This window comes from Kogia breviceps, chromosome 5 (genome assembly GCF_026419965.1).
Source record: "Kogia breviceps isolate mKogBre1 chromosome 5, mKogBre1 haplotype 1, whole genome shotgun sequence".
Lineage (NCBI taxonomy): Eukaryota > Metazoa > Chordata > Mammalia > Artiodactyla > Physeteridae > Kogia > Kogia breviceps.
Genome location: NC_081314.1, coordinates 121,270,370 through 121,283,514, shown reverse-complemented (window position 1 = coordinate 121,283,514; position 13,145 = coordinate 121,270,370). Strand labels below are relative to the sequence as shown.

General features: G+C 36.7%; 1 protein-coding gene and 1 long non-coding RNA gene across 4 annotated transcripts in view; one reads left to right on the top strand and one right to left on the bottom strand.

Moving 5' to 3' along the window:
- LOC136794269 (uncharacterized) overlaps nucleotides 1-1,132 on the bottom strand; it is a 217,883-nt gene extending 216,751 nt beyond the window's left edge. For all 3 annotated transcript variants that reach the window (XR_010840814.1, XR_010840813.1, XR_010840815.1), the window contains exon 1: nucleotides 1,023-1,132. This is a non-coding gene — a long non-coding RNA (uncharacterized lncRNA). The remainder of the gene's footprint in view (nucleotides 1-1,022) is intronic.
- Nucleotides 1,133-1,276: 144 nt separating this feature from the next.
- On the top strand, nucleotides 1,277-12,366 carry HSPA13 (heat shock protein family A (Hsp70) member 13). The gene is made up of 5 exons (XM_059065636.2): nucleotides 1,277-1,368; nucleotides 2,931-3,271; nucleotides 5,885-6,098; nucleotides 7,849-8,016; nucleotides 9,202-12,366. The coding sequence occupies exons 1-5, from the start codon at nucleotides 1,344-1,346 to the stop codon at nucleotides 9,867-9,869; spliced, it is 1,416 nt and encodes a 471-aa protein (XP_058921619.1). The 5' UTR covers nucleotides 1,277-1,343; the 3' UTR covers nucleotides 9,870-12,366.
- The last annotated feature ends 779 nt before the right edge of the window (nucleotides 12,367-13,145 follow it).

The following is a 13,145-nucleotide window of genomic DNA, read 5'->3' as shown; positions in this document are numbered from 1 at the left end:
AGCAATATTCAGGAACTGAGTGTTTGAATTATGCATTCTTCATAAGGAAGTGGTAGTGAACACTACTCACTATAGGCACACACGCTTTTTACTCTTTACATTATGAAACATTTAAAATATACATGAAAGTGGAGAGCACATTATAAAGAATCCTCATTAACCATAACAGCTTCAATAACCATCATCATTTTCATACACATCTTTATACTGGCTAGAAAGCCACTGGCAGGTTATTCTCCTAGCAGGTTGACCTGTTGTCAACAGGAATTGTTTGACTTATATCTAAGGCAAGGAAATAGATTTCAAGTCTCCGGGATCATTGTTCTACTGAACTTTAACAGCAGTAACGGACAAAACACTTTCAGGAGCCATGAAGTACACTAAGGACCAAAAAGCGAGAAAACTCGGGTCTATTTAAGACTAGAACCAGAAAAACAGTTCACAAGCGTCCTAAATGGCCATTGCATGTTAAGGGATTTGTGCATGAAAACAATTCCTGCCACTTATAACTTAATTCAAGAGAAAGTTAAGGTATTTCGTTTACGTTTTTCTTTTCAACGGCCCTCTTCAGTGTTAGCAATAGAGGAAAATGTGTCCCTGCTCCTTTGGAGAAATCGCATTGACTGAGGATTCCTCGAATTCATTTTTTCCAAAACGAAAGCACAGGAGTGAGGATCGTATCCAAGTTCCAGGGTCGCCAGCCCCTGCCTCCCTCTACGCCCGCACTGTGGCAGGGTCTCTCCTAGGGATGCTGGGGCGAGAGCTGGGGGTGGGGGAATGTTTGGGACCCCCACCCTCCACCCCCCGCAATCTGGAATCCAGATCCCAGGCAAACGAGCACGCTTTAAAAAGTAGAAACAACGAAATAACAAACGAGGGAACCTGGGCCTGGTTAGGGACATCACCCCCAAACGCAATAAATAACCTAATGGTGCTCACTGTCCCTCAGACGAATGGGGACAGGCCGGAACTACACTTCCCAAAAGGCCATGCAGCGGGGCGGTGCTAAAAAGACTTTTTACCTCAAGTTGGCTTCTGGTGCTACAGGTTTGCTTAGAAATTCCAGTCCCTCATGTTAGCGCTCCTCCACCCCAGCCTAATTGGCTCTGTAGTCCGTTGCGTGGGAGGGCGGCTCGGGAGCCCCTGGCAGCGGTTGAATGGGGGCCCTCATGCCCGCGTCCTCACGGTAAATGAAGTCCTTTCTCTGGTCCGAGATGTAGCTTCTCGGGCCGCGTCAGAGCAACAGGACTACATTTCCCAGAGGAGCGCGGGGCTGCCGGGCGGCATGGGGGCGGTGCCTCACGTCCGGTACAGTCATCCTAAGCCTCTTCGGCGGGACTGTGATGGCCGGAGAGATGACGATCTTAGGTCAGTGACCAGGAGGGTCCTTTGCGCTGTTGCGGGCACCGGAGCGGTTGAGGGAGGCCGGGGTGTTGGGGTCGTTATTGCATCTGCTGGATCCCGCTGGCGCAGCGGGTAGGGCTTCAGAAAGGTGACTCAGAGGCGGTTTGGGGCTGTTCGCGACGTCGGGTTGGGGGTCGCCTCTAGGAAGGCCCGGGCCGCTGTAGGCCCGGGTAAGGCCGGCAGCGACCTCTGCATACATCCCAGGGACGTTGGGCTTTGGGAAGGGTTCTTTCCTACGCAACGTCGATTTTTGAATCGTTGGTTGAATTGGGGCCTTTGAGAGGCTGCCAGAATGTGCATCTCCTAGACCCCTAGACCCCTTTGTGGAGGAAAGGAGAGAAGCAGCAGCAGCAGCCCGAGTTGTAGGCTTATGGGATGCTGGATTTTAAGAGCGCCAGATACCTCTTTCATGTATAGTCCAGTGTTCTTTCCACCAACCCGGGTAGGAGTTACCCTCTCCGGAGGAGAAGGTGATGAAATGCTTCTGAAAATGTGTACGTAGGAGCAAGAGAAAGGTGGGATTGGCATCTGGTGTCATTTCATTATGTGTTGATGAGGATGACCTAATAATTAGTAAAGCCGATTCCTACAAATTGGTGTTTTGAGTTGTATGTAACATGGATGGACACAGGTGTATAGCACAGCCTTCTGAAACCAAATAACAGATTAGCCGTAAATTCGAGTTGACTTCTTTCTCCATCACGTATGTTTACAGTCTGCGTGGCGTTTGTTCGTATTTGGCTTTTTCAGCAATTAATATTTATTGAACAGTCTTCTACTGGCTAGGAACCATTGGTGCAGGGGATACAGCGTGATAAAACCTGACTTCAAAGAGCTTCCATTTATGTTATCATCAGGGTTACACATTTTTAATTCTCCGAAATATCACCTCTGCAAGATGTCCTTAATTCGTATTTAATACAGAAAAAGTTAACCATGTTCTGTTATGAAGTGACCGTTTAAAAATATCTAAGCAATTTCCAAAATTATTTTAATCCAGTTTATCCATTTCATTCTTTTGAAAGGAAAAAAGAGAGGGGGGATAAAGAGTTTCACCCTTACAATAACAGAGCTTTTGCCGTGGAAATTTTAATGCTAGTTTCTTTTTAATAATGATATCTAAAGCTAATTATAAAACTATCAGATCTAAATATTATTTGATCAAGAATTGGATTATATTCTAGCTTTTGCTCCAGATGAATGACTTCTCCTGTCAGCATTAGCACAATTATTATCGAAATGTTTTTATTTTTTATTCCTTTACTCACCCATAAGTGAAGCACACAAACATACAGGGGGTTTTTTGTTTGTTTTTGTTGTTACTTCATTTTAATTGTATTATAGTCAGTTTGCATTACGAAAAACTTGATGTTTGAGAAATGTTATTGTGAGTACTATAAAAGAAAATATTTGGAGAGTATTTTTAGTCTAGTATGGAAGCATGATAGTAAGGGGATTTTACTGTTGTAATTTTGCACATTGTACTAGTTTGATAAGACGCAACTTGTAATTTGCCTGTATTTCAGGATCAGCTGTTCTGACTCTCCTGTTGGCTGGCTATTTCGCGCAACAGTATTTACCACTGCCTACTCCTAAGGTGATTGGAATTGACCTTGGCACTACCTACTGTTCAGTTGGGGTGTTTTTTCCTGGAACAGGAAAAGTAAAGGTCATTCCAGATGAAAATGGGCACGTCAGCCTACCCAGCATGGTGTCCTTTACTGACAACGATGTTTATGTGGGGTATGAAAGCTTAGAGCTGGCAGACTCAAATCCTCAGAACACAATATATGACGCTAAAAGATTCATAGGCAAGATTTTTACCCCAGAAGAGCTAGAAGCTGAAATTGGCAGATACCCATTTAAGGTAAGTGAAGCCAAAATCTATTTTAACTTTAGTTCAGCATACTGTTTCAATTCATGCTTTGGCTTCAAGTTATAAAACATTCTATTTCAACAGACTCAGTTTGCGTGGAAGTTACATTATCTCAAATAACAAACAATCCCACAGCAGCTCCAGGGTTAGCTAATTCAGTGGTCCCGCAATAATACTGAGGACTTAGGACATTACCATCTCCTCACTCTGCTATCCTCAGAATGTCCGCACAGCTCTTTCATTGTAGCCGGAGGCTAATGAGCCCCATGTACCTATAGATGGGTGGATGGATAAATAGATATTCTTCCTGTGTTTGTGTGTATACATATATATATACATAAAAAGAGATCATACTAGGCATGCTGTGTAATGACTTGTTTGAAACTCATCAGTATATCATGGACAATAAGTCAGTGGGCTCACATCATTATCTTTCATGGTTGTGTGAAACGACTGTTCCGCCAATTAATTGTCCAGTCTCTGTCAGTGTTTTTCCACTAGTATTGGAGCTTCTGTGAATATCCTTGTACATGTATGTTTTTACACTTCTCTGATAATTTCCTAAATATGAATTCAAGAAGTTGAATTGATAGGCCAAATGATTGCATGTTTTTAAGGCTTTTGATTTGTATTGCCAAATTGTGCACCGAAAAGTTTATGTGCCCTTATCTATTTTTTAGACTGCCTATATCTTCACTAGTTATTGTTTTTCAATATTTGCCAATAGATAAATAAAAAATGGTATCTTGGGCTTCCCTGGTGGCGCAGTGGTTGAGAGTCCGCCTGCCGATGCAGGGACCACGGGTTCATTACCCGGTCTGGGAAGATCCCACATGCCACGGAGCGGCTGGGCCCGTGAGCCATGGCCGCTGAGCCTGCGCGTCCAGAGCCTGTGCTCCGCAACGGGAGAGGCCACAGCAGTGAGAGGCCCGCGTACCACAAAAAAAAAAAAAAAAAAAAAAAAATGGTATCTTGCATTAATTTGCATTCCTGTGATTTCTGTTGAGGTCAGACTTTTAAAAATGTGTTTATTGGCATTTTAATTTTCTTTAGTGATCCACTTCTTACCCTTTGTCCTGTTTTCTGTTGGGGTGTTCATCTTTCCCTTAATGACTATAAAATACCTTTGTGATGTGTTTTCAATATTTTTTCCTTTTTTTAAAAAAATTGACGTATAATTTTATTTTTGACTGTCAAGACTTAAATTTTTATGTGGTAAAATCATCTCTTAATAATTTTTTAAAAATATTTTTGGACTCTTACCATGCTTACAGTGGCCTTTCCCATCCTATCCACTTGTATTTTTTTTCAAATGCTTTTATATAAGTATTTGTAGGTTTAGGTTTTGCTGGGTTTTTTTTTTTCTTTTAAACATTTAAATGTTTATTCCATGTAGGGTTTTTACCACCCCCCGTTTTGGTTAATTATGAAGTGAGATTCTAAATAAATAGATTTTGAAATAGATAGTGGTATCAGTGCTGCTTATTGATTAATCCATCATAAAAATTCTCAAATTTTTATTCATTTTCAAAGGAGCAAAAAAACAATCTCTCCAGGTATTTCTTAGGTTTATTTCTTCGTTCTCTTTTAGCTTTTTTCTTAAGACCCTTTACTAATTTGTAATTTTTCTTATGTAATGATAAAATCATATAAAGCTATACAGTTTCCTCTAAATTACAGCTTTGGGTACATTACTTATTGATCCAAGAGTTATTTCAAAGGTTTTTTTTTTGTTTGTTTTAAGTTTCTAAGTGATCTGATTTTTTTGTTTCTGTTTTATGATCACTCTGAAGGTACTGGTATATTTGGCTCTTATTTTAAGCACCTTATTTTAAGTGTCCATAGCTTGTTTTTGTTTTCCACAGACAGGTAAAATATTTTTTGGAAGGTCAGATTTTCTTAATTGAAAACTAATATGTAGTCTTGAATGATTGGGGTAAACTTCTTATAGTTTCTTAGAACAGACTAATTCTCTTTTACTATTGATGTTAATACAAACTATTGGTGAAACTAGTATGTTTTAGAATTAGTCTAATTTTTTAAATGTACAACTACATTAGCAGGAAAAAGATGCTAACACATTTCCATGGCAACAAGAATGTGCATGATATTTGATTCTTAGATAAGAACATAACAAAGTACTAAAATTATTCTTGTTAATATGTACCAGAACATTCTTGCAATTATCTATTACTTTTGGAAATAAATTAATTTTTTAAAAAAGAAGATCTTGAGTCACAAACATGACTTAGCCACTGTTATTTCTTCTATTTCATCATTCATCTTTTCATTCATTTAACATATATATTGAGAATCTTCTATGTTTCAATTATATGCTTAGTGATTAATTTTATTTTTCTGCTCTTATTGAGAACTGTGGAGTGGATTCATTTTATAGCTTTTAAAGTACGACTTTTAATAACCTCTAATCGTAGTAAATGCACTTGCTAGATAACAAATGAATTTTATGACCCTTTAAAGGTAAGTTTTGATTGAATACATTCCATATGTATGTGTGTTAGCGTATGTGTATGTACGTGTATGTAGATATATACACACAGTTTTATATATATATTTTCTTATCTTTGCAAATCTTATTCACAGGTTTTAAACAAAAATGGAATGGTTGAGTTTTCTGTGACAAGTAATGAGACCATCACCGTTTCCCCAGAATATGTTGGCTCTAGACTGTTGTTGAAATTAAAGGAAATGGCAGAGGAATATCTTGGAATGCCAGTTGCCAATGCTGTTATTTCTGTACCAGCAGAATTTGATCTAAAACAGAGAAATTCAACAATTCAAGCTGCTAACCTTGCAGGTAATATCACTTGCCTGAGTTACATTTTGCTCAAAATTTTGTTAGTCTGAAAATCTGTAGTAATGTGTATCATTTTGCAAACCACCTACCTAGGCACCTAGACAAACTATATGGTAGATAAATCAGATGGATTTTTATATAGGCTTATAAACAAAAAAAGCTCCATGGTACAATGTAAAATGTGTATATTATGACAGCAGCCTATCAGGCATATGAGAAAGGCTGAGAAAGAACATGGACACATGTTAGCAATGAGGAATTTTTTCTTCTAAAATTCTTTTAATGTTAAGATGAATATTATGTAATGTTTTTTAAAAATCTGAGGTGGGAGAAAATTCATTCAACACCATTCAGCAAGTAGTAAGTGCCTAGGTAAACAAAACAAATAAATCCATTTTCTCATGGAGCTTATATTCTATTGGAGGAACAGAAAATCAGCATTGAAGATAAGTATATTATGGTGTTTCTTACATAGCATTATTAACATTTGGGGCTGGATTATTCTTTGCTGTGGGGAACTGTCCTGTGTATTATAGGGCATTTTGCAGCACCCCTAGCCTGTACACACTAGAAGGTAGTGGCACTCTCCCACCAAGTAGTAATAATTTTATGTCTCCAGACAATGCCAAATGTCCCCAGAGGAACAAAATGACCTCTGGTTGAGAGCCTTGATACATACATTGTATATCAGAAAGTAACGTGCTGTGGAAAAAAAGACAGCATAAGGGGAGAGGGTGAGTGATCAGAGAATAGGGGGATTTGCAGGTTTTAAAGAGAGCTTTCAGGTAGACCTCATTGAGAAAGTGACATTTAAGCACATTTGAAGGAAGCAAGGTAGTGAGCCAAGCAGATATATGGAGGAACTGTGTTGTAGGAGAGAGAGTGCCAGTGTAGCAACCATAAAATGAGAATTTGCTGGTACATAAGAAGATAGGAAGTTGGCCAGTGTGGCCAGAGCAGCCAGAGCAGAGTGAGTGATGAAGTCAGAGAGCTAAGGGGAAGGGTATTACAGCCTTTGAATAAATTCTTCAGAGTTTGACTACTTTTTATGACTTGTGATACATAAAGTCATACTACTTTCATGGCCACTCATTATGTGTGGCAGTTAGTTTAAAGCAAGAGTTTTGCTCAAGGAAATCTGATCTTTTGCGTGCACATTTACTGTTTAACTTTACCTTGAAGTCAGATTTTGCTGTATATTTCAGATTTGCATTCAAGGGTCTTGCATTTTAAGTACTTTTTAAAAGTGTCATTGTAGCTATTGGAGCCTATCATCTGGATTTTTCATTTTATTGTCATTTCTTCTCTGTTTACTCATGTGTTCTTTTTATCAAAAAGTCATTTTTAAAAGAAGAGCACACTAAGCTTACCTCATTTCTATAGCAATTTGTTACAGTGCATAATGACTAAAGTTTATTTGCTCATATATTCCCAAGTAAAATAGGAAAATTAGAAGAGGCTGAGAGATTTTTAAAAACTAAGTATTAATAAAGAACAGAATGATGTATTCCGCTGAATCTGGGCCTTTATTTCTTTATATTATAATTTTCTTTTAGAATAATTTTTAATGACACCCATTTAGAAGAACGTATATTTATCCTTCCCATGTCATTATTTTTATTGGGTTTGTGACTGTGTACTCGGTGGAGTTCACATCAGAGAAGATACTAATGTGTTGTAAGATTAAGTGAGAAGAAATTTCTTAATAGTGTCCTCTCATGATTGTTCTTCCCTCCAACCAATTTTATAGGACTGAAGATCTTAAGAGTAATAAATGAACCCACAGCAGCAGCTATGGCCTATGGTCTCCACAAAGCTGATGTCTTTCACGTCTTGGTGATAGATTTGGGCGGAGGAACTCTAGATGTGTCATTGCTGAATAAACAAGGAGGAATGTTTTTAACCCGAGCGATGTCTGGTAAGAAAAATAGAGGGAGCGTTAAAGAGATTCAGGCACATTTACATATCTAATGTGTAAAGTGTTCATTTAAAATTTTTTCTGTCTTCTTTGCGTTCATTTTGGTAATCTTCTGTACATGTAATCTTATGCCACCACTTATTGTATTTATAGCAAAAAGTTAAGTCTCAAAAAATAACTGGACATCCTGTAAGTCAAATAAATATACTGCCATTTGTAGATAACTGAGCCAGTAGTTTTCACCTCCATGGTAAAGGGAACAGAAGGAAGGAAATTATTTTAAAATGAAGGACGATCAGTTTATTTCATTTAATAATCTGTTTCACAAAATAGATATCTTTAGGAAACCTAAGAATATTTTGCATTCTAAATTTTTTTTTAAGGTTAATTTAGTTTCAGGAATTAAGCCTGTGGAGCTTAAGTTACAGGTGGCCTAACTGGACTCCATTTAGAACCAAGTTCAGTGGTGGGCATTTATATTGCTTTACTCTTTTCCTAATTAAATTATTTTTTCTACTTTTCAGCTCTTAATCATTTAAACAAAAGGATTTTTTAAAAAAGAGAAAGTGCCTACCGGTACTTTTTCATCAAAAGAAGGACTTCCTTCTGTTGAGAATAATGACATTTAGTGTTTTTAAATTGCTCCTTAAAAGCCGGTCAGTGTTCTCAATTTCTTACTTTCTGCAAAAGTATTTGATATCACTGAGATACTTCCTATTAAATCATTTAAATCCGGATGTGCACTGTATTTTAAGAGTACACATTTGAATTAAAATCATTTTTTTTTTTTTTTTTTTTTTTTTTTTCCCGGGTACGCGGGCCTCTCAGTGCTGCGGCCTCTCCCGTTGTGGAGCACAGGCTCCGGATGCGCAGGCTCAGCGGCCATGGCTCACGAGCCCAGCCGCCCCGCAGCACGCGGGATCCTCCCGGACCGGGGCACGAACCCATGTCCCCTGCATCGGCAGGCAGATTCCCAACCACTGTGCCACCAGGGAAGCCCTGAAATCATTTTAATCCAGTTATTTTTAATCAGTCTTTGTATGAATAAAATCTTAATACATTAAATAAGGACTTATTATTCCCAGAATATGGTTTATACATACATACTACACAGACACATGTATATATGTACACACACAAACATATATTCATAAATTAATATAAACTTTTAAATTTTTAACTCAGGAAACAATAAACTTGGAGGACAAGACTTCAATCAAAGATTGCTTCAGTACTTATATAAACAGATCTATCAAACATATGGCTTCCTACCCTCTAGGAAAGAGGAAATCCACAGATTAAGACAAGCCGTAGAAATGGTCAAATTAAACCTGACTCTTCATCAGACTGCCCAGATGTCAGTATTACTAACACTGGAGGAAAAGGACGGGAAGGAACCTCAGAGTAGTGACACTCAACTGCCAAAGGACCAACTTTCCCCAGCAGACAGCCCCCATGTGAACAGCATGTTTGGAGCTAGCCTTCCTGAAAAGAAAAATGGAGAAAGTCAGGTTTTATTTGAAACAGAAATATCACGGAAGCTCTTTGACACCCTTAATGAAGATCTTTTCCAGAAAATACTAGTACCCATTCAGCAAGTGTTAGAAGAAGGCCACCTGGAAAAAACTGAGATTGATGAGGTGGTTTTGGTTGGGGGCTCAACTCGAATTCCTCGAATCCGCCAAGTCATTCAAGAGTTCTTTGGAAAGGATCCCAACACATCTGTAGACCCTGACTTGGCAGTGGTGACAGGAGTGGCTATCCAAGCAGGGATTGATGGAGGCTCTTGGCCTCTGCAAGTCAGTGCGTTAGAAATTCCCAATAAGCATTTACAGAAGACCAACTTCAACTGAATTATGGAGGGATGGTCATTTGAGATCTTGTCTGATGATCTGTCTCTTCCTATTTATCAGACCGCCTCTGTCCACTAAATCAAGTCTCAAAATATCTCACACATTTACCTAAAAGGTAACATTTATATATATGAAATTTTACAGAACATTTTGTGTTAGAATTGAATGTGGCCAGATTGATCCTTGAATTTGGAGAGATCGCATTCCAACAAATAATTCTAAAGTGAAAGAATTGAGGTAAAACTGTTATAGGAGCATAGGTGACTGTATTTTCTGGATTCTGGAAGTAGATATCCATGTGCACTTAAAACTATATTCTATAAACATTGCCTAGTGCCAATTATAGGATTCCCAGTTCCTACTAAATTGTATTAGCAGGAGCTGGTAATTTATTTACTTGGCTATCACATGTAACTATTAAATTTGAACTATACTTGAAGGACAGTGTTGATGTCAGGTACTTACAGTGGCTGGGAGATAGTATTATTAATATAAGCTGCATATATACAGTAACTGCCATATATAACAAAATTACTTTCACAAACTCAGTATCCCATTTTGTGTCCTATTCCTATAACCTGCATTCTCCAGATTTTCAAAATATATTTATTGGATCAATTTATTTTCTTTCTAAAATAGCTACAGATTTCGTCAAATGTTTCATTACCAATTTATATTTTAGTTCCTTCATCTGCTATGCGTCATTCTCTGCTTGGATTTCCATGATTCTGCATGGTTTGAAAACAATAGAGAATTATTAATTACATTTTAAAAATGTGTTAATGTCACAATAAAGCCGTCATTACTATAAATTTTTTTTGTTATTTAAGACCTTTGTAGACATTGATAAACAGCAGTAATTAGGTACAGTATTTATTTTATGTTTTTGTTTCTGTTTCATTGTTTATTTTCAGTAAGCCCTGGAGAATTGAACTTGGCATTTGATTCAGTTTTACAGAGATTTTTCCCCGTATTTAGTTTTGAATGAGGAAAATTGTACTCATTTGTAAAAACCTTGTTATTGTTTCCTACCATCATTTAAAACTAATCAGACTTAGACTGTTTTTAGCCTTAAGGTTAGTGTGTGATGAGAGCAAACAATTTGTGAATACTGGAAATAATGTGGAAATCTAATGTGGAAGACAACGTGAAAAAAACGTCCACAAATCCGTATTTGTAGTAGTTTTGGTTTGTTTCCTTTTAGAAAAGATGCAGGAACCAAGAAAGAAATATAGTAGTTTTATTTCTATGATGCCCCTATTTGAAGATTTTCTTTTTCCTTAATAGAGGCTACTTCCTATCGATACTCAAAAATTAAACTCTGGTCAGCAGTTTTGCTAATATAAAATATGTCTGCTTTATCCATTGTTGAATTTGAAAGGATGTTGAATTTCCAACCACTGAAAAAGAGAAATAAGCAAACTCATTTCAGCAACATCAGAACATTTCTGCTTCTCATAGTAAAAATCTGAGTGTTTTTTGCAGATCCTAAAAAAAAAAAGTTTCTTAGCAATGAAATTGCTGTTAAAACAATTTCAATCAAATACTTTTGTGTAGAGAAAATGTCTGTAGTAGGTAAGTAGAAAAATATAAAATGTTGACATGTTTTATTTTAGAACTAAATGGAGAGAAATGCCAAAGAGGAATCCTTCACTGCGTTATGAAAATATTCAAGTGTTCTTTTGGACTTTATAAAAATCTTTACTAGATTTTAAAATTGAAAAATATCTTTTTGCAAAGGTCTTTAAGAGAAAAGTGTTCAATTTATCAAAATCTCCATAGATAGTAACCAGCTTTAACCTAAAGCATTTTAAGATTTTTTTTAAAAAAGCTTGAATTTCTCCAGTATTTGAGATAGTTCAGGACAATCTGTTAACAGTCTTTAGAGGAAACAATTTGCAAAACAGGGCAGCTAATCTCATACTCTAAAATTGGAATTTAAATAATTTGATTGTTTCTGAAAAATAAGCAGTGTTGGAATTGGGGGACATTAGTTTAGCATATTAGAAAAGCATAACTATTCTCTAGTATAGTTATACCTTTAAACAAAAATTAAGTAATGTCTGTCTTCAATCATTTTAGGGGGCTATATATAAATAGTCTTGAAATCAATGTAGTTTATTTATTTAAAAGGTAAAAATGCATTCTGAAAGGGATCATTTATGCATAATAATCTGAAGACATTTTTCATTATACAAACAATTACATTTTGGTTGTACATCTTGCTAGTGTTTTTTGAAGTACATAACTTTAAAAATATTAACTGTCTTGTATGATTAGAATATGTGATTGAATAATTTATTTTGTGTCAGGAATCATTTGGTATTTACTGTGTTTTCACTGGAACCACTTATGTATCAGCAGATACTGTTGTGTATAACATGTTGTGAAGATCATAGTTATTGTGCATAACAGATTGTGCCTCTTGGATTTGTGTGTATACAGGTATTTCACATTTTAATGTAAATAAATACCACTTTGCAGTTTGTTTTTTAAATTGTGTTCTTTATTTTCTATTCTGGACAACGCCCAGAGTACATTTTTGAGGTATGTAAATAAGAAAAGAAATGGGAAGAGAGCTGATCTGATGCTCACGGCACGTGACCTCAGCAGCTATTAACCTAATTCCCTACATCCTGAATGTCCCTGGAATTGCTTACTTTCCTACTTACTTCTTTCTTTTATTTAAATTAATTTTTTTGGGAGTATAGTTGCTTTACAATGTTTTGTTTCTGCTGTACAGCGAAGTGAATCAGCTATACATATACATATATCCCCTCTTCTTTGGATTTCCTTCCCATTTAGGTCACCACAGAGGATTAAGTAGAGTTCCCTGTGCTGTACAGTAGGTTCTCATTAGTTACCTATTTTATACAAAGTAGTGTATATGTGTCAATCCCAATCTCCCAGTTCGTCCGCCCCTCCTTCCCCCCTTGGTGTCCATATGTTTGTTCTCCACGTCTGTGTCTCTATTTCTGCTTTGCAAATACGTTCATCTGTATCATTTTTCTGGATTCCACATATAAGCGATATACGATATTTGTTTTTCTAGATTAGTTTTGGCTCCGTTATAGTCAGAAGCCATGAATTGGTATTCAGAATTTTGAGTATACTATTCGTGATACAGGAAATGTCTCTTCTAAATTAAAGAAATATTTCACTATGACATATTTCTTTAATTTAGAAATTTCCTGTATCATGAACAGTATACTCAAAATTCTGAATACCAATTCATGGCTTCTGACTATAACGGAGCCAAAACTAATCTAGATCGTT